The sequence below is a fragment of the Echeneis naucrates genome, chromosome 6 (genome assembly GCF_900963305.1).
Source record: "Echeneis naucrates chromosome 6, fEcheNa1.1, whole genome shotgun sequence".
In the NCBI taxonomy this organism is placed as follows: Eukaryota; Metazoa; Chordata; class Actinopteri; order Carangiformes; family Echeneidae; genus Echeneis; species Echeneis naucrates.
Genome location: NC_042516.1, coordinates 654362 through 673613, shown reverse-complemented (window position 1 = coordinate 673613; position 19252 = coordinate 654362). Strand labels below are relative to the sequence as shown.

Here is a 19252-nt window from a genome sequence, read left to right as displayed (position 1 = left end):
CTTTGGGAGCTTGGTGATGATAACTGTAGAAGCTGTATGTATTTGTGCATGCGCATGGAAACAGTTACCAGTGTGTACTATTTCTCCACTCAGCTGTTGGAGTCAAGACAGACGTGTTAATTTGCTGGAGCTGTGGAAGCTCAGTAAAGACCCGGTCACAACACTGTGCTCCTCTGAAATTCACTGGAAACCCTGTTGAAATTGAGCTTCATAGGAAAGTTTGAATAAGAAAATACAGAAAAATGAAATCCAGCTGAAACTACCTCAAGCCTTTCTTACTCAAACACACACATACTTATGCTTACACAAAGCTGTCAGAGAGCACCTTATTAAACCACAGCCACTCTTCCAGTTCAGGATGTCCAGTGATCAACATTTTAGGGCTGTTGAACTAAGTTCAGGGCAACACAGAGGCATTGTGGTTAGTGCTATTGCTCCACAGCAAGAAGGTCTTGGGCTGAATTCCCGGGGATTCGGGAGTCCAGGGTTTACCCTGCCCTAACCCCAAGCATTGGCAGGGATTTGCTCCATCATCCCCCATGACCCAAAAACGGGTAAGTGGTAGAATAGCGGTAGAGTGAGTGACTGAGTTCATTAAACAGGATCAGATACAACAGGACCTCCCCACAGGGACGGCGGTCAAACATCTGACCTTGGTCCTGACCTCCGACCAGCAGAGATTGTGATGTAGAGGTTATTCTTTAGGCAGCTTAGTTTGAAATATTACGTCAGGCCACTTTCAAATAAGTGAAGCTGGAACCTACATGTTGCTCCAGAAACTCAACAGTTACTGATCCACTGTCTGCAGATTTAATGTTGCCCATCTGGGGCTCATTAATTTCCACAAGTGCTGTTCCCTGACAGTGATCGCTCTTTGATCGGTCAGAATGCAGGGAAAGTTGTGTTTTTGAGTGTCTGCTTGAAGAATAAGAGGTGATTTATAATAGAAGATGGTAGGAGGAGAAAGGAAAGAAGGGGAAATGAGGTGCATCCACAGGTCAGCATCCGGAGTTTTGCTTTATTCAATTCTTTTCAGTTTTCCTGCCCCTGCACAGGTCTCTGTTGTCCTTCAAAAAGCCAAACTGAATGAAAAGACATGGCAGATTTAGTGCCAGCTGAGTGTTTCAGCCAAATGGTAGAAAAAATGGGCATAATTTCTGTGGAATCCCTTACCCTGAAGCAGCTAGAGTTTGGGCCGGTAGTTGAAATATCAGTGTACTGTGAGCACAGTAACACTAAGGCTCAGAAAATAATGTGGTATAAGCGTATAAAACCTCCAGAATACATGGATGAACAAATCTTTAAAACATGTTTCAGGCTGCAACAACTAATCAATTAAATCGATTGAAATTGATTGTTAAATTAGTTGTGACTTTTATTAGTCTTGAGTCTACTTTATTATGTGCAGAGGTAAAGTGGAAACATTTCTTAAGCCCACCAATGGGTTAGCTTAATGGCGATAGAGCACCATTAAGCTAACAACAGACTGAAGAGAAGCAGAAGGAAAAGAGAACCAATCCGAAGCCTTGTGTCGGTTCCATGGAGAATCTCTGGGAAAAATGTTTGAAAAATGGTGAACGTAGCAGAGGATAAGATAGTTAAGACCAGCCACAATATTATTTTTATTTCTTTTCTGCACTCATAATATGCATACATATTAAGTTTTATTTAATAAACCTAAATAAAAAATGTTTTGTTTATTAAATTCTGCTGAAAATATATGTATGCTTTTTCCTTTTTAGCAAATTAATAATTGAATAATCCTTTCATGAAAAAATTATTAACAGATTAATCATGAGTTTGCAGCCCTAATGATTTTTCAACCATGTTCATAAATACTTTAATTTACTTCTCTGTTCTGTGTTGGAAGTTAACTGTGGTACAGGAAATATTACATCTGCATATCAAATCAAATCAAATTTTTTTATCTATGGCCAAATCATAGCAAACTTACGTCAAGGCACTTTACACATAAGGTAAGGAAAGGCACGTTTATTTAAAGAGCACAATTCATACACAGGGTAATTCAAAGTGCTTTACAGATACAAAAAATTACAAAGAAGAATTGTTGTACTATTTTACAAGAAGATAAAATGATGACATAAAACATAAAATAATTATTGACTGAACTGAAAGCTAAAAAGCGCAGATAAAATACTTAAAATACTAAATAGAATTGTTTTCAGCCTGGATTTAAGCGTTGTCAGATTTGAGGCCTGTCTCACATCTTCTGACGGTTCCAGACTGGAATGCAGCCTCGCCATGTTTAGTCCTGACTCTGGGTACCAGGTGACCACTCCCTGAGGTTCTCAGAGCCCAAGATGGTTCATATGGCTCTAGCATGTCAGAGATGTACTTTGGTGCTTGACCATGAAAAGACTTGTACACAAGCAGAGCTGTTTCAAAGTCTATTCTCTGAGCGACAGGGAGCCAGTGCAGAGACCTGAGCACTGTCATATTTCCTGGTTCTAGTCAGGACTCGAGCAGCAGCATTCTGGATGTACTGCGACTGCAGCTGTCTTACAGCTCCTTTAGAGAGTCCAGTGACCAGGCCGATACAGTAGCCTAACCTGCTGGAGACAAACACATGGATTAGTCTATAATTAGCCAACACAGCTGGACCAAGATTAGGTCTTTTGAGGAGAGGATTAATAACAGCAATCTCGAAAGACTGTGGTACATAACCAAGAGATAAACCCACAGTAATCAGATCCACTACTGGAAAAACATCTTTAAACAGTCTGGTAGGTATCAAGTCTAAAAGCCAAGATGATGGTTTAGATCAGTAGCCCCCAAACATGCCGGAGAAATGGTCCGTGGACTGGGGGGGGGGGTTCACTCTAATTTGAAAACTTTAAAAAAGAAAGCAGAATGTACATGTAACCACTACATCTTATTTTAACCCTAACTATTAAATGATTATCACACTAATATCTACTCATCATAATGCACAATAATCAGCGGCCATTAGCTAAGCTCTCATCACGTGTTAGACAGAGGGGCCGTGGAGCGTGTGAATCACCTGTCGCAATGAAACCGTAATTGAAGTCGGTCTCTTGATATTTTCTCTTTAAACACAGATTTATTTTTGCTGTCTCTCTGACACCCTGCCTGGTACTGGTCTGGTTTAGATGATGAGACTATATAAGTTAGCTCAGAGAGATTTAAAGGTGAGTTTCCAGATTGACGTATGAGTTGACTTTTTTTGTTAGTTGGTGTTCATCAATTTTGTTGGTCAATTAATCAAATATTCAATCAAAAAATTGTTTTTCAAAACCAAATCTGAGCTTATTTTAGTCCACACATTGTGATTGTGTGTTACCAGATGAACCACCACTCATATAAACTCCAGCACTGAGGAAACAATAACCAGTAATCATATATATACACTTTGTAATTAATTTATTTAAAATTAATCAAATTTTAATCATATTTCAATATTAGAGACAAAAACCAGAATTTTTTTTTTTTTTTTTTTTTTTTTTGATGAATGAATCAATATGCATTAGCGTAAACTTTAAAATCTTGTTTATTTTCCCATCAGTGTACTACACAGACTAATACACAAAGCAAACCGTTTTCAGAACAACATGTTACAACAGTTGTCTTGCTGCTTCACCTTTTGTACATTAGCTCATTTACATGGATGGACGCACCAATGCTTAGCTACAACATGTTTTGCATTGAGGTGATAAAAAAGGGTGGATGTGCTCCTGTGATAGGGGAACTTCTTCTTATATGTAAAAAGCTCATGCCAAGCCTTTTTGTCGCTCTATGAATCTGTGTTTTTTTAAATTGGGTGGTTAAACACTTTAACACACACGTCTAGCTCCATGTGACTGTTGTGGCATTATTCTGAAATACATATACAAGTAACTTGGAGCTTTTTTGGGGGGTGTTTCTCTCTATTGTGTATTTTCCCAGGCCCAACAACCAGCATTTAAGGGATTTCTTTTTTGGGGGGAGGGTCTGTTTTTGTCAAAAGATAGCCAGCAGCTGGCCACGCCTGCTAAATCCTCCCCACAAAACCCACCCACCAGCTCCATCTGCTTTCCAAGTGGAATCCCCTGACACACACACAGACACAACCACTTTGAACTCAAGAGAGCGGAAACCTGCATCTGCTGTTAGCACATCGGATCCCTTAAAAACAATGAAATCCTTGCATGGCAGTTGTCTCTACTCATGACGCTGCTATACTGCCACAGTGACCTTGACCTTGACAGCAGAGATTTTGCTGTGAACAGTTTTTATACAAGATCCTAACTTGGAGTTGTGTTCATGTCATCAGAAAGCTTTCATGACTACATTACAGTGATGCAATGCCTCTTATGTATTTCTATTTCGAATCAAATCTCAATAGAGATCTTTGATTATCACCAATATGGACATATGGTAGATTTCACTTCTGATTTGGGTCTAATGCTCTTAATAAACACACAATAGGCAGCAGCATGTGACAACAGCATGGAAGAAATCTGATACCATTTTATAACGTGACCCCACTGGACTTTTTACTCTCTCCTGGGTTTGTGACTTTCAAGCAGGTCATGGTCATAGCTACCATTATACGAGGATGGGACGAGTCTTTTAAAATGATGACTTTGGATTTGTCCCATCAGAACATCACTCTGTCCATCAGTGCTGTTTTCAGAGCGCTGTCTCAGTGCTTCATTATCAAATCCATCCCAGTGGTTTATTGAAAATAAACACATCAACTCAAGTTTGTGTTCTCACTGCTACCAGCTGCTTCTCTCCGATTGCATGTGAGCACAGACACGCACAGAGTGCAGCTGATGTCCATTGTGGATGTGAAGTTGCCAGGTAGCTGAATTAAGGTCTGTCATGCAAACTGCCATAACAAAATATTCAGGGTATTTTGAAAATGTTTAATTCAAAATGCCATTCCAGATCCAACAGCAGTTCCAGTAGTCTCATTATGAAGTTCTGGTCATTCTAGTGTTAAAAAGTGCTAATGCTACTAGTAATGGCTCATTAATGTGTCATTAAATAAATTGCTTTACCTTTTTAATATCTTCAAATTTGTGATCTGGGACCAAGTGCCTCCTCTGGATGGAATTTCAAAATGTATCCATAATTTTTCTCACAATAGAGTGAAATCAAGGTGTCAAAACACCTGACATTACTATACCAGAAGTGGCATCTACTCAGATAAAAAATTTCTGGAGGAGAACAACCCTTCGCTTTTTAGATTGTTCAGTCCCAGTTTTAAATACTTTCTAGGCCAACAGAGTAGATAGATAGAACTCTCATAAAAAATATGATAGAGGACAAGAACAATAATTTTTTTCATTTGTGATTACATGATGGAGATACTCTATAATAACCGGGCCAGTGGTAGCTCTGGTCAAAAGTGGACATCACACAGTACTTAACTTCATTCTTAGCTTATCTGCACCAAACCAGACCTTTACCACTTTCAATTCCTTTTACACTGCAGCAACGATAAAAGTGTGTATCATCTGCAAATAGCAACATTTGAGATTCCTGGTGTAAAGGCCTGCATTCACAGGGCACTGAGGACCAAAGGAAAACAGCAGAGAGAGAGGAAGAGGGGGAGAGAATATGAGACAGTGAGGAGAGATGTCAGGGACCTGAGAGAGCCAATGCATTATTTATCCATCCACGTATCCCTTCTTTGCTCCTCCTTTTTCCGTGCTCACTCCTCCCCTTATTCCACTTCTCCCTTGACATCCTTTGCCCCTCTACTGGTGCTCTTACTTCCTACCAATTCCTCCTTTAATCCAAGTCCTTCCTGTAACCCTTCTTATTCCCTCCTTCTTCCGCTCATTATCTTCACGTTCGACTGTAAAAAAAATAAAAATAAATGAAAATCCCACACATTTTTTAATCCCTAACTGAAAGTGCAGCTAATTTTGACTTTTAATTTTGCACTGCTGGGTAACTTAACAATAAGATGTTTTCATTTCTAACATATTTTGTTTTATTTCTGCAAAATAAATTACAAGAAAACCTATTTGATAAATGTGGGGAGGAAAAAATATTAGCCCTCATCAAAACTGCCCTGAAATACAAGAGTTGATTTTCCTTCATTAATTGGACTCGGCTATAGCATATGCATGACCAAAGTCAACTAAAGTTTACCAGTGGGGGGTATAATGGTATTATTTTATACATCTTTTAGTGTTGAATATGTGGAGTGTGTTACTGACACCTTGTGTTTTTTCTGTGTGTGTTTTTCAGGTGGTTGGTGTGACAAAAAAAAAAAAAAAACAGATGAAGAAGATGCTGAGCTCGAGTATCCAGACAAATGAGAGGGCCCCAGTTCTCTTTATTTATTACCTTCAAGATACAAGTGTGTGTGTGTGAGAGGGTGTGTGTGGTGTGTGCATGAGAAGGAGAGTGAATGCATGTGTGCATTATGAAGGGTATGTAAGATTTCAGTGATTCATTTGCAAAGTTTGTTTACTTTTTATAAGGTTCCAATAACTCATTTATCATTGTCACAGTATAAACAAAAGGACTTTACTATTGGTACATATTGTGTTTTGTGTTTGTAACTAGCCTCCTATTTAAGAATGTATATTTGTATGTATGATATACTCATCTAGAAACTATATAATGGAACAGTTTTAATATTGCTTCATCTTCTCTCCACTTTACTGCTCTCCCAGGACACACAACAAACACATTGATGACAACAAAAAAATTCAAATAACACGTCGCAGTCAGTTCAAAGGGCAATGAATCCTAAAGGTTTATTTCCATTTGTTTCTAATGAGGTTAAACTCTTTATCCATTAACCTCAAATATCAGTAATAATAATAATAATAACAATAATAAAAATGAATGATAATGGAGGGCTCTCAGGTGGTGGAACACATCCTCTGGCAGCCATATTGGAGGTCATTGGTGCTGAAACAGCTGATGTTATTGCTGGTTCTACTAAATGTGGCAGAATTTTAGTGTGCTATTTAGTTAACTGTGGTATTTGTTAAGTAGCCTATCACCAATTTGGTATCACTCTACTTTCAATGTAGATCTATACACAATAGTTTTTGCTGCTTCTTTTCTCTCATCTTCAAAAATCCTGAAGAAGTTCAATACACTTTTAAAATTGTACAAATTGTCTTTTTTTCACAGCCTAATTTTTGTTTTTAGTTTTAACCATCCTTCCGTCATCATCAACCATCATCAAATATTTAACTCACTACCAGCATCGCTGAGAGTCAGGCTGCAGAGAGTGGACAGTTTGGTCATTGTTGATGTATTTAGCAGAACACAGTGAAGTGAATTCAGGCTGAAATGTGTCTCGTGGCAGTTAGGCAGGAACTGTCGGTAGGGCCTGTTAAATGTTTACATCTCAGATCAACCAGTCAGCTTCCTTTACATCCAGATCTATTGTTATGATCTGGTATTTGAGACTTCATCCCTCCCCGATATATTTAAAAGTAACTTTGTAAAAACACAACTTGAGCCAAGCACAGTTTCAGTCTTGCTGAAGTGTCAGCCCACCCTGACACTGATTTGTGAGCTGTCTTTTTGAAGCCTCCAGTTTGTAATTTGTCAGTTTTGAGGAGATAATGGGGGTGAGGAGGAGTGAAGGCTGCACCTGACCTGCTCTGTCCTCTATCCTGATTATCCCTATAGCATATTTTATACCACATGCTTTATACCTTATTTTTCTCTGAATGGAACTGCCAGTTAACACGTGAACATGCAATTGGATTAAAATTTTACTTTCTTCTCTTACATACAATCTACGGTCTTGGTGCCATTTTCCCATCATAACTAGTACAAAGATGAATGTTATCAAGCTCTCTCAACATTGACTTTTAAATTTTTAAAACATGAGTAGATTATTTTTGTCAAACTTTCAAACTGGGGGCTAGAAATGTGGTTGCTATGCTGGTGACACTGTCACAATGTACGGTCTATGAAAGTGGCCACTACACTGCATGTACTGTAGTTTAGATACACACACAAATACAAAAAGGTAATACATTTTAATGCATGCACTCAACAGGCAACCTCTTATAAAACAAACAGAAGAAGCAGACCTAGTGTAGATGCATATATTTAACAAATGATTCCCCTTTAAGTTTCCAATGGACCTCCATATGGGAACCAGATGTGACTGATGTGAGTTTTGTGTTGCCGCTGAGAAGTTACTCTCAATTTATTGATTTGATGTTGATGGTGCACACATAACATGACAGGGACAGCACCCAACAGGGTGCAGAAGAATAAAGACGCAATACTGTAATGGACAACAACTGTAAGTGTGTGTGTGTGTGTGTGTGTGTGTGTGTGTGTGTGAGTAAGTGTGGGTGTAAAGAGTGTATTAAACACATGCAATAGCTAAGCATTGGTGCTTCCATCCATGTAAATGAGCTAATGTACAAAAGGTGAAGCAGCAAGACAATAGGCTGTGTGGCCTGCTGTGTGATTTGGCCCACGACAATCCTCCCCATGCTTTATGTGATGCCATCAAATGCAATAGTCTACCAGGATCGGCTGATCTGTAACATTTCGTTCAGTTCATGAGTCAGAGCTTCTCTTACCTGATGAATTTGGCAACTGTAGGAATGAGTGCTGTGTGTTTGTGTGTGTCTGTGTAGTTTAGGTGGTTAATAACTGATCAGTCCCTCCACCACCAACATGAGACCTCCCCCAGATGTGTGCCCCTCAACATCCTCCATGTTCTAGGTGTTCTGGAGCTTATTCTGATATCATGACAAACGTCTGCTTTATGATGATGTATCATCTGCAAAGATCTTTATATTGTTTTTTTAATGCTTTGTGTGAATATTATCTAAATATTGCAGCTTAAACATATGGTAATAATTGTGACGTACTATCAATACAATGGCTTCCTCTTTAATATCAACTGAAACAATAATATTGGCCCAATACTGTTGATTAGCTGGAAAGATGAGGTTGTAGATGTGAAGCCACTGAGAATTGGAAACTGTGGACACTTATCCTGGCCATGGCCTCTGAGACATATACATACACCAACAAACAGACACACACCACACATACTCACACACATAATTATAGTATAGATGTCTTGCCTGCCAGGATTAACTTCCTGCACCTATCTAGTCCCATCAGCTCCAGTGCATTAAAAGCCGTGTAGCCGCCAGCTTATTTGTCACATTCACAGAAACGTTCAGATAATGTGATCACTCCTCTTCTTTTCATCCATCACTTGAATGGCTACACTGTAAGAAGATCCTGGTTGTGTGCAGACATACCCTGGCTGTATCTTAGGTGAAAAATTGGCAATGGCTGCATTGGACTTGAATTTAAATAAATTCTGTGATGGGCAGTCACAGCGTAAAAGGTGTTCACCGTTTTACCAACACTTATTTGATAGATAACTTGTACACAGCAGTGTCGGTATACAGAGGACATAACATTGCTGTGTCGTCTTCTTTCCCCTATAGTCCTCAAAACACACTTCATTGGACCTGAAGTATACATTTTTGTCTGATTGATTATTGTGGACAGGACACATTAAAAAGAGGCATTGCCAATATTTTGAAAACCTCTTCCTACAGAACAAGTACTGGGGATTTTGTCCACTTTCTTCTTCAGGGTAGTCGCTCACTGAGGAGATGGAATCATTGTGACCAACAACTCTTTCAACATCCATAGAGCAGAATATCTGAAACTACCTTTTAAATGTGCAAAAGCAAGGAGACAGACCATAAAGATTATAGTAATTCTGAGGTGAACAATAAATCATGATGGGCTCATTTTTCCCTGATGTTGTTTTGAAAATGCACTTTAAAGATAAATCAGCTTACCATTACATTCCAGTATTTATGGTTTTATCTGCTTTGCCCCCAGTGATAAAGTATATAGGCCATTGTAACTGACAATACCAGTATTAAACTTGAAAACAGATTAGGGAAGAGAGCTTGTAGAAATGCTGTACTTTGAAGTTATCTCCTGGCTTTTCAATGTCATGGAAAAATGGATGGGGTGCATTGGGTAATATCAGTAAAGCAGCCTAATGGGAAGATGGTCAATACCATTGAACTGTGCCCAGCTGCTGCGTGGCTTTAAAGGATTTCAGGCAGTATTAGCAACTGAATTATTATTTTTGGTATGCCCCCCCTTACCTGTACTTTTTGGTACTGTGTGGACAGAGTCCCTGCTCAAACTTGAATGTTCTTCATATATTTCAAATAAAGTCCAGTGAATTAATGGCTTGGTGGAGTTTCCCATTTAGCACTGTGACAGAATATCCAGCGTGTCAAAGTTTGAGCTTGATAAGGTGACAACACATTTTGTGAGAAGTGAATCAGTGATGCTTCCAATATGTTTGTAAACAGGGTGGCAACTGTTCCCTTAATACTAATAGAATTCATATGTGAATATACATATATGATGGATATAAATATAAGGCATCTATTTTTGGCATTGTTTATCATGTGGACAAAGTGGTATTGGTAGGAGAGACATATAGGGTGGATTTTGCGTGTGAAAAATGAATCTATGTTTGTAACTTTTTTCAATGATGCTTCTCTCACAGTTTCTTTTTCTTTTTTGTATGCTGCACTGAAAATACATCATTTTGACATGTGGTTTGGAAAACAGAAGTGTCACCGGTCACTTCATAAAACAAGTGAAACAATATAGTATACAGTAGAATAGCTGTTGCATTATTTGTTAAAACCTGTATGTAATGTTATTATGGAAGATGTAATGTCCTTCTGTAAATGTTGTTTAATGTTGTTTTACCTGAAATAAAATTTATTAACGCTTCAGTTGTATCTGTTCCCAACAATATCTAATGAAGTGGAACACCTGGTATTGGCCCAGTTCCTGGACCAGGTTCTAATGGAATATGAGCAACTTGTTTCAAATGAAGTTGTTACTAAGGCAGATGCTTTCTTCACTAGGTGATAGTTTTGTCCAATGTCCAATCCAAACCCTAACCCTAACCCTAACCCAGGCTCCAGAATGTAAGAATCATCAGCCTTAAGCCTTTGGCCTCAGCAGGAAAGAACCTACAAACAACGAGAGTGGCTCATAACAAAAAAAAACTAATGACGATGAAAAAAGGATCGGTTTTCTATTGTATTTACATCCGAGGTCAGGTCATGGTGGCAGCAGCTTAGACTAAGAGGTTCAGATGCCCTTCCACCCAGCAACATTTTCCACATCTTCCTGCAAGACCCCCAAATGTTCCCAGTCCTGAAGAGTGGTAACTTGTGGAAGTGGAGCTCGTCTGTGAGGGTCTGGTGACCAGGCCTCAGTTGTGTTGGGCATAGCTAAAAGAAACTACACGGAGGCGCCACGTGCAGGGACAGATGTTAAATTGGGTGGAAACTGACAAGCAGCCGGCCAAATTCTTATGGGTGAACTTCATGTAAAGTAATTTTCAAGTATGTCACTTTGATATAAGTTTTATTCAAGTGTGACTTGAAGGTCCATCATTGGAATTTTCAATGGCCTATTGTAATTATTTTTTATAGAGTAATTAACTACAGACTTAAGTGATTTCCCAAAGCTATTGCTTCATTTCTAACTTGAGAGTTTTTATTGTGACTTGTTCTGACCAAAGCTCAAAAAATTGCTCTGTAAGAGCCAAGAGGCAAGATGTGTGGTATGAAAAAAATAACAGTCAAACATGCAATCTGCGTCTGTGGGCCACAGGGAACTGTGACGATACAAATCCCCTTTTTCATCAGTCAATATTCAAAAACACTCGCCTGAGATAAAACATGCCTGCTGCCGCTGCACCATAGTCTGAAAAGCAATTCTAAAGATAAACACATTACACAGCATCTAAGGCCTCACATCATGTCTTTACTCTACAGATCATCTCAGGTGATGTATGCGTGGCAGATCTGATATGGAATGATAGTAAAGACTAGCGCTGAAAGTTATAGGTCAGCTGAAACATTCTGTACAGCCCAGTGGAAGAAAATCCAGCATTCCTTGATCAGTGTGTATTTTACAGTACTTGTCTCTTCCCTGCGGTGCCAGATGGAATGCATTGCTCTCATCTTGTCTCCCTTACAGATTGTATGCATTTTTCCACCTTCGGCTTACTTATTCTTAGACATAAACACATTCTTTGCACAAAGGCTGATTACCGAAAGTTGTGTCTTTGCTGGTGCTTGGAAATGACATGAAAACACCCTCTCAAGTTGCACCCTGTCTGCACACAGAGCAGTGATGTATCATGCATAGTTTTTTTTTTTTTTGTTTGTTTGTTTTTTCTGAGGAGTAGATTCCATTTTATGTGAGGAATTAACACTGAAGTACAGCAACTGGGAGGAGGCAACTGAAAAAAAATTCTGTCTGATCTAAATTGTTTTTAGATGGTTAATGGGTTTGCTCATTGCCAAAGTTGTTATTTGATCACAGCCACTTAATGGTCCAAAAAGTAAAAGTGAACAAAGAGGGAAAACAGGTGAAAACATTTTTCACAGGATTTTTGTTTGTTTGTGTCATCTTAATAGTCTAATAAGGCCGAAAGCATTCATGTTTTCCCTAGGTAATTAACTTTTTGTTTTACTTTTAACACGCAATCAATCAATGTACATACTATCTATATACTGTAAACTGTCTGATAATGTTTTAGTTTTGTGCAATGTACTGTGCTTTGTACAGCATACTGTTTATTGTCAACAATATTTCCATTTCTCTATCTGTCATGCGTTGATGTTTCCACGAGCCTTTTGTCTTTGAGCTAGCAAGCAAAAAACTGATTGTCTGTAACAGCAACTGCAAGGCTATTAGTTTGTTGTAAGTTGTCATGGTAAATGATTAATATAGTAAGAAGTATATAATACATTACCAAATAATATTGTGTCTTAAGTCAGTAGAAACAGTCATTGTAATTAGCACCTATATTGTAATATAATAAATAATAATATGAGAAGTTCCAAGAAGTGCCAATGTTCTGTCTTTTAATGAAGCAGAAACTAAGAATGATCAGCAATTCAATTATATTTTGAAATTTTCAGGTTAAATATACTGTGATACTGGTATGACCATCTTTTCAACTGAAGATATCAATGGGTTGATTCCCTGAAACATTGATTCAAATATCTGATTTGATATTCTTATATTGTTTGATTGCCAAGAAATCAACTTTTACTGTCTATCAAATGAACCAAATATGTTTGAAAATGTTTGAAAAACAGTGACTAATGGGAAATTGTTGTATTGGTCATTCTTCCTGCACCAGATTAATGCTAAATTGTTACAGTAAAGTTAATAAAACTGCACTTTGAATTGTACTGTCGTGTAACGAGTGTATTTTTATCGTTGTGTGAAGGATTTTATAATCATTGTATGCTTATACTGCATCATGACAATCTTTCTTTAAGAGAGTACTAATTTAATTTCCTTAGAAAAGAATGGAAACGTTGTCTCCCTGTGAGGAATATATATTTCAAAGATTAAAATGTCTTTAAAAATGGAAAACGGGCACTGAATTTGAATTACATAGGATTAGTAGTTAACCTGCACTGGTTTGGTCCTTTAAGATTCTTGGCAGTGCTGTTTGTCCAGCATTCGTGCTAGGAACAGAGCAGAGGTGAACTGAAATGAACCTCTGTAACTGAGGCAAACATTTGGAAAAATGCAGACCCTCCCAAACCTCCATCTGCTATGTCCAACTGAGAGGGAGGGAAGGAGCGAGAGAGAGAGCGAGAGAGAGGGGTAAAGCCACCCAGCGTGAATTAGGTATGGACAGGAAGTTTAGCCAACTGGGCTCCATCACCTACCGCTGATAACGGTTTCCCTGCTCTTTTATCCTTTAAAGTTATGAAAGCTATTGCTTACAATAATAGTCTTATCTTGTGCTTTAGGCGAGACAGTGATTTGAGCCTTATAATGATGACAGTTTTTTGTACAAACCATTCCTTAAAACAAAACGTCTTCTGAAATAAATGAATGAATTCTAAAAGAAAAAAAAATGTAAATTGTAAAAAGAAGAAATTCATTTTGTTAAAAAGAGCTTCTTTGTAGTTGATTATGCCAATGGAGCCAACCGGCAGAAAAGCGTCACATACTGCAATAAAAGATTTAACATGAACGTTTTCGACTACTCATTATTATTTTGAAGGCTGTGGGCGGAAGTCGTGCGGGGTCATGTGGTACTTGACGGCCCGCATCGCTGAGCAGGGACACAGAGCAGAACAGGTTGGAAGAACAGACTGACGCCGAGTCGGCCGCACCGAGAGAGAGAGCTCCTTTCCGCCAGGAATATGCTTCATTGTGCTGGATTCCACCTGGATAAGCCCACTTTGTGATTACCCGGCTCGGTGAGAAGCCGGGGGACGGACTGGTGAAATTCCCGGGGAAGCAGCAGAAAGAGACGCCAACAAAGAGCGTTCAGGGAAGTGCTGGCTTCCTCCCGGAGAGGCAACGCAAGTTAGTTGAGAAACAAACACGGCGTGCGGCAGCGGATTAATCCTCCACCATGGCTTCCGACGGCCACCTTCCCACTGTGTTGACTTTGGTGTTTTTCTTCCACTTCCTAAACGTGGGAATCTTTCGCGTAAACGGCCAGTACGGCGGCGGGGACCGCGGAATGTCGATACCGGAGCACGGCTTCTGCCAGCCGATCTCCATTCCTCTGTGCACGGACATCGCGTACAATGAAACCATCATGCCGAACCTGCTGGGTCACACTAACCAGGAGGACGCGGGGCTGGAGGTGCACCAGTTCTACCCGCTGGTCAAGGTGCAGTGCTCCCCGGACCTGAAGTTCTTCCTGTGCTCCATGTACGCTCCGGTGTGCACGGTGCTGGAGCAGGCGCTGCCCCCGTGCCGCTCTCTCTGCGAGCGAGCACGCCAGGGCTGCGAGGCACTCATGAACAAGTTCGGCTTCCAGTGGCCCGACACGCTCGCGTGCGAGTCCTTCCCGGTGCACGGCGCGGGAGAGCTGTGCGTCGGCCAGAACATGTCGGACCGCGGCGAGTCCGAGGAGCGAGCTCCGCACCCCACCGAGCGGCCGCCCCCGGAGCACGACAGCGGCCAGTTCAGGTGCCCGTCCTCGCTCCGTGTTCCTCCCTATCTCAACTACCGCTTCCTTGGACAGGAGAACTGCGGCGCCCCGTGCGAGCCCAAAAGGTCCCACGGGATGATGTACTTCAGCGAGGAGGAGCTCAAATTCGCCCGGATCTGGATCGGCATCTGGTCAGTACTTTGCTGCGCTTCCACCTTGTTCACCGTGCTCACCTACCTGGTGGACATGAAGCGCTTCAGCTACCCCGAGCGGCCCATTGTCTTCCTGTCCGGCTGCTACACCATGGTGTCCATCGCTTACATTGCTGGCTTTTTGCTGGAGGACAAGGTGGTTTGCAATGACAGGTTTGACAACGACATCAGGACTGTGGTACAGGGCACCAAGAAGGAGGGCTGCACCATCCTCTTCATGATGCTCTACTTCTTCAGCATGGCCAGCTCCATCTGGTGGGTCATCCTGGCTCTCACCTGGTTTCTGGCTGCGGGGATGAAATGGGGCCACGAGGCCATCGAGGCCAACTCTCAGTATTTCCACTTGGCGGCCTGGGCTGTGCCCGCCATCAAGACGATCACCATCCTGGCCGTGGGGCAGGTGGACGGGGACGTGCTGAGCGGAGTCTGCTTTGTGGGCATCAACAGCGTGGATGCCCTGCGGGGATTTGTTCTGGCGCCCCTGTTTGTCTACCTGTTTATTGGAACCTCCTTCCTCCTGGCCGGCTTTGTGTCTCTGTTTCGCATCCGGACCATCATGAAGCATGACGGCACCAAGACGGAGAAGCTGGAGAAGCTGATGGTGCGGATAGGGATCTTCAGCGTGCTCTACACTGTGCCGGCCACCATCGTCATTGCCTGTTACTTCTATGAGCAAGCCTTCAGAGAGCAGTGGGAGAGGACGTGGATCAGCCAGACGTGCAAGACGTACGCTGTGCCGTGTCCTGTCCAGAACCACCCCAACATGAGCCCTGACTTCACGGTCTTCATGATCAAGTATCTCATGACGCTCATTGTGGGCATCACCTCTGGATTTTGGATCTGGTCAGGGAAGACACTCAACTCTTGGAGGAGGTTTTACACGAGACTGGCCAACAGTAAACAGGGTGAGACCACAGTATAGTGTGGTTTCACCCCAAACCCTCACCCAGACTGCTTAGAGACAAACTGAATGATAATCTTTTTTATGATTTTCTTTTATTTGTCTTTGACTTACAGGAGACACTCTGTTTTTTTTTTTTGTTTGTTTTTTTTATGTACATACACATTTGTGAGATTTTTGTAAGTATATATTTGTATTTAAAGATTTTAAAAACACTTCATTAAAAAAAAAAAAAAAAAACACTACTTTTTTCATACTTGGACATAATGGAATTGTACTTAACCATCACAAAGAGCCAGCTGACCGTCAAAGAGCCAGTGGGAGCGTTTCACTTTGAGTGTGTGCGTCTTTGATCAGTGAACTGCCTGTGAGCGGTGGGTCTATTCTAAGCAGAGTCCCGTGAAACCCAAGTGCTTCCTCGTGGCTGCCTCTTATTCTTGATTAACCAGCTGCAGTTCATGTCTGTTGTACAGCAGAGCAGCAGTTGCCCAGCTCTGCAGGGAAATGTCAGCAGTGTGGGCTGAGAGACTGCACAGGTTGTGAATGTGAGTCATTGTGACAGATGGCCATGGCCTGCAGTTCAGGCCCTGACAGTTATTACATTCCTTTCCAAATAAAGCACACGCACAATCACACAGTTTTTCTGCATGTTTTAATTCCTGAGATTTTTTTGTTTCAGACAAACTTATTGAGGCATTGCTTTGTGTGATTTGTGTTATTGTTCCATTGCAATGCAGATCTAGGAACACATTACAATGAAGAGATTGTGCATTGTAACACCACAATAACACAAATTTGAACAAAATGAAAGGAGATCACTCAGATTTTTATGCTACGGGGAAATAAGATGTGGCCACGTCTTCAAAAAATGTCAGATGTGATTTAACATTCAGACTGGTGTTAAGGTCTAAAACATGCAAGAACACAATGCTGGAACATGTAGAAGCTGAAGAACTCTCTTGCTGTCTGTGTGTGCGCGCATGCGTGTTAAAGCATATTTTCAACATCAACCTTATTCCTGTGAGCAGATCCACGCAAAATCTCTGGACACCCTGTGAGCCACACAGTCACTTCCTGTTTCTTTCTATTACCCCAAAAGCAAGAAAACCTGATTTATTTTCATGTGTTTAATTTAACAAATTGAAGATGTAGTGTGAGCACAAGTTAGTTCAGCCTTTTCATGCACAGATGATCTCATTATCTTTGGCTTTGTTGGCTCATTAAATTTCAGTACTTGGCTTTGGGCTTTGGCAAAATGTTTACGGATTTCCTTTCATTTTTGGCATTTCAATAGAAAAAAGATTGATTTGCAAATCTTGGTCAGGTCAGTTTCAAACCTACATATCTCATTCTGCAAGTTGAGACTGGGAGCAATCAAGTATTGATTGTCTTGGGGAGTAGAATGAGTTCACAGGCACACTTGTGAACACAAGGCTTATTGACAACTTTCAGCTCAAAGTAAACCAGTTTAGAAGCAATAATGAGTGAGCACACTTGTATTATCTGTGATTTGAGTTGAAACTACATTGATTGCACCTATGTTATTTTTATTATTTTATAAAGATTATGTAGTTTTAAAATCCTCATGGCCACCTGAAAAATTTCTTCCGAGGGTGCCCAGACTAAAACATGGTATTGTCTTCAGGGTATTTGTTATTGACATGTCACAAACCGTTTTTGATTCATTATATTAACCTGGAGTTGGTTAATGCTTAATTTGATTCTGGTAAATGTAGCAGCTTGTTTCAAGCTTTGAACTGAGGAGCAGCCAGCAGCTTGCACGTCTTCCACTGCAGGACAAAGGAAACCTTGTGTTGAGATGCAGAGTGGCTGCTGTCAGTGCACGTGCACATGCACGCATACACACACACTCCAGGACTATGTTCTTGTCAGACGCTCTTCCACATGGTGCTTCCGGTTCATAATAATCCTTTTATTGTGTTGACAGCTTGACAATAGTCACAACGTTGAAGTAATTTCCTTTGCATTTGCTATGAAGAGAACCTTTATATTTATAGAGAAATATTATATATACACTATGTTGATTTCTTTATGAGAATAAAAACAATCTCACCATTGCAACAGTAAAACCTTTGTAAAAATGTCTTTTTCTTGTTCCCCAACAATGCTAAAGAACCCTTTCATGAACATTAAGGCTCACGTTTGCTGTGCGTGCTTTAAAAGGTGATTGTTCTTGTTGATTTGTTCTTCAAGAGATTCTTCTCAGATGGATATTATCAGTGTTAGGATTTCTTATATCACAGAGTCTTGTTGTGTCTTTCCAGACTGAGAATTCAAATTCAATCTGCCCACTCCCTTAGTATATGACTGTGTTTTAACTTTAGTCTTCATCTCTTATATTTAAAATTCCTCTGTCTTTCTAATGAAACACATATGAGCATGTCACCAGTTTTAAGACCCATGATAAAAAAGAAAATGTGAATCTAGAATTTAAACCAAACTATAACAATACCAAGTTCACCTCCATTTGTTCCATTTAACAGATGTCTTACATTTGCCTATCTTAGGAAAGGACTGGGGACAAGGGAAAACTGTCAGTTATGTTATCAGCCCCAACAGATGGACAGAAAAATCCATTTAGACTTTCAAAGCAAAAACAGACATAACACAATGCCCAAATACCTATTACAGGTGAGTTTTACTCATGTAGACACAAATCAGAAGTTAAACGTATTTAAGGTAAACAAGGTCACAGTACGTCTAACCTCAAAAGTTGCAAGCTAACTAGCTAACCAACTAAAAACTGTTAAATAACTTAAAAATGCATCTTTATTTTAAAATATGGTGAGGTAGAAGCTCACTAGTAAGTAAGAGCAAAATAACTGTTGCTATTGTAGTGAAGAGTACAAAGTACCACAAAAGACTGCATAAGTACAGTATCTGAGTAATTGTAATGAAGTTAGTTTGCACTGTTGGCCAACTTTCTGATGCATTTTCTCATGTTTTTCTGTGCTTCATCTATCTATGCTAAACTAAGATAAGGTAATCATCCCAAACTGAGCAGACTTGGAATTAATATTCATTTTCTGACCTAACTCTGAGTATAACACACCAACAGGCTCATTAAAGAAAAATATTTCTTAGTTACAAGGAGATGGCACAAAGAGAGAGACACTTCTAGCTTGTCTTGCCTGACCTTTTTCCAGCAACCTC

At 40.2% G+C, this 19252-nt stretch overlaps 2 protein-coding genes across 3 annotated transcripts in view; both read left to right on the top strand.

Annotated features, from left to right (window-relative positions):
* cdk14 (cyclin dependent kinase 14) overlaps nt 1–10763 on the top strand; it is a 167653-nt gene extending 156890 nt beyond the window's left edge. For both annotated transcript variants that reach the window (XM_029505326.1, XM_029505327.1), the window contains one exon: nt 6226–10763. The gene's annotated coding sequence lies outside the window, so the exon portion shown is untranslated. The remainder of the gene's footprint in view (nt 1–6225) is intronic.
* A 3394-nt stretch (nt 10764–14157) lies between these two features.
* On the top strand, nt 14158–16374 carry fzd1 (frizzled class receptor 1). Its single transcript, XM_029505325.1, has one exon. The coding sequence runs from the start codon at nt 14438–14440 to the stop codon at nt 16097–16099; it is 1662 nt and encodes a 553-aa protein (XP_029361185.1). The 5' UTR covers nt 14158–14437; the 3' UTR covers nt 16100–16374.
* The last annotated feature ends 2878 nt before the right edge of the window (nt 16375–19252 follow it).

What these genes read in the sequence shown, in the direction of transcription:
- fzd1 (XM_029505325.1), top strand. Translation starts at nt 14,438, where the DNA reads ATGGCTTCCGACGGCCACCTTCCCACTGTGTTGACTTTGGTGTTTTTC.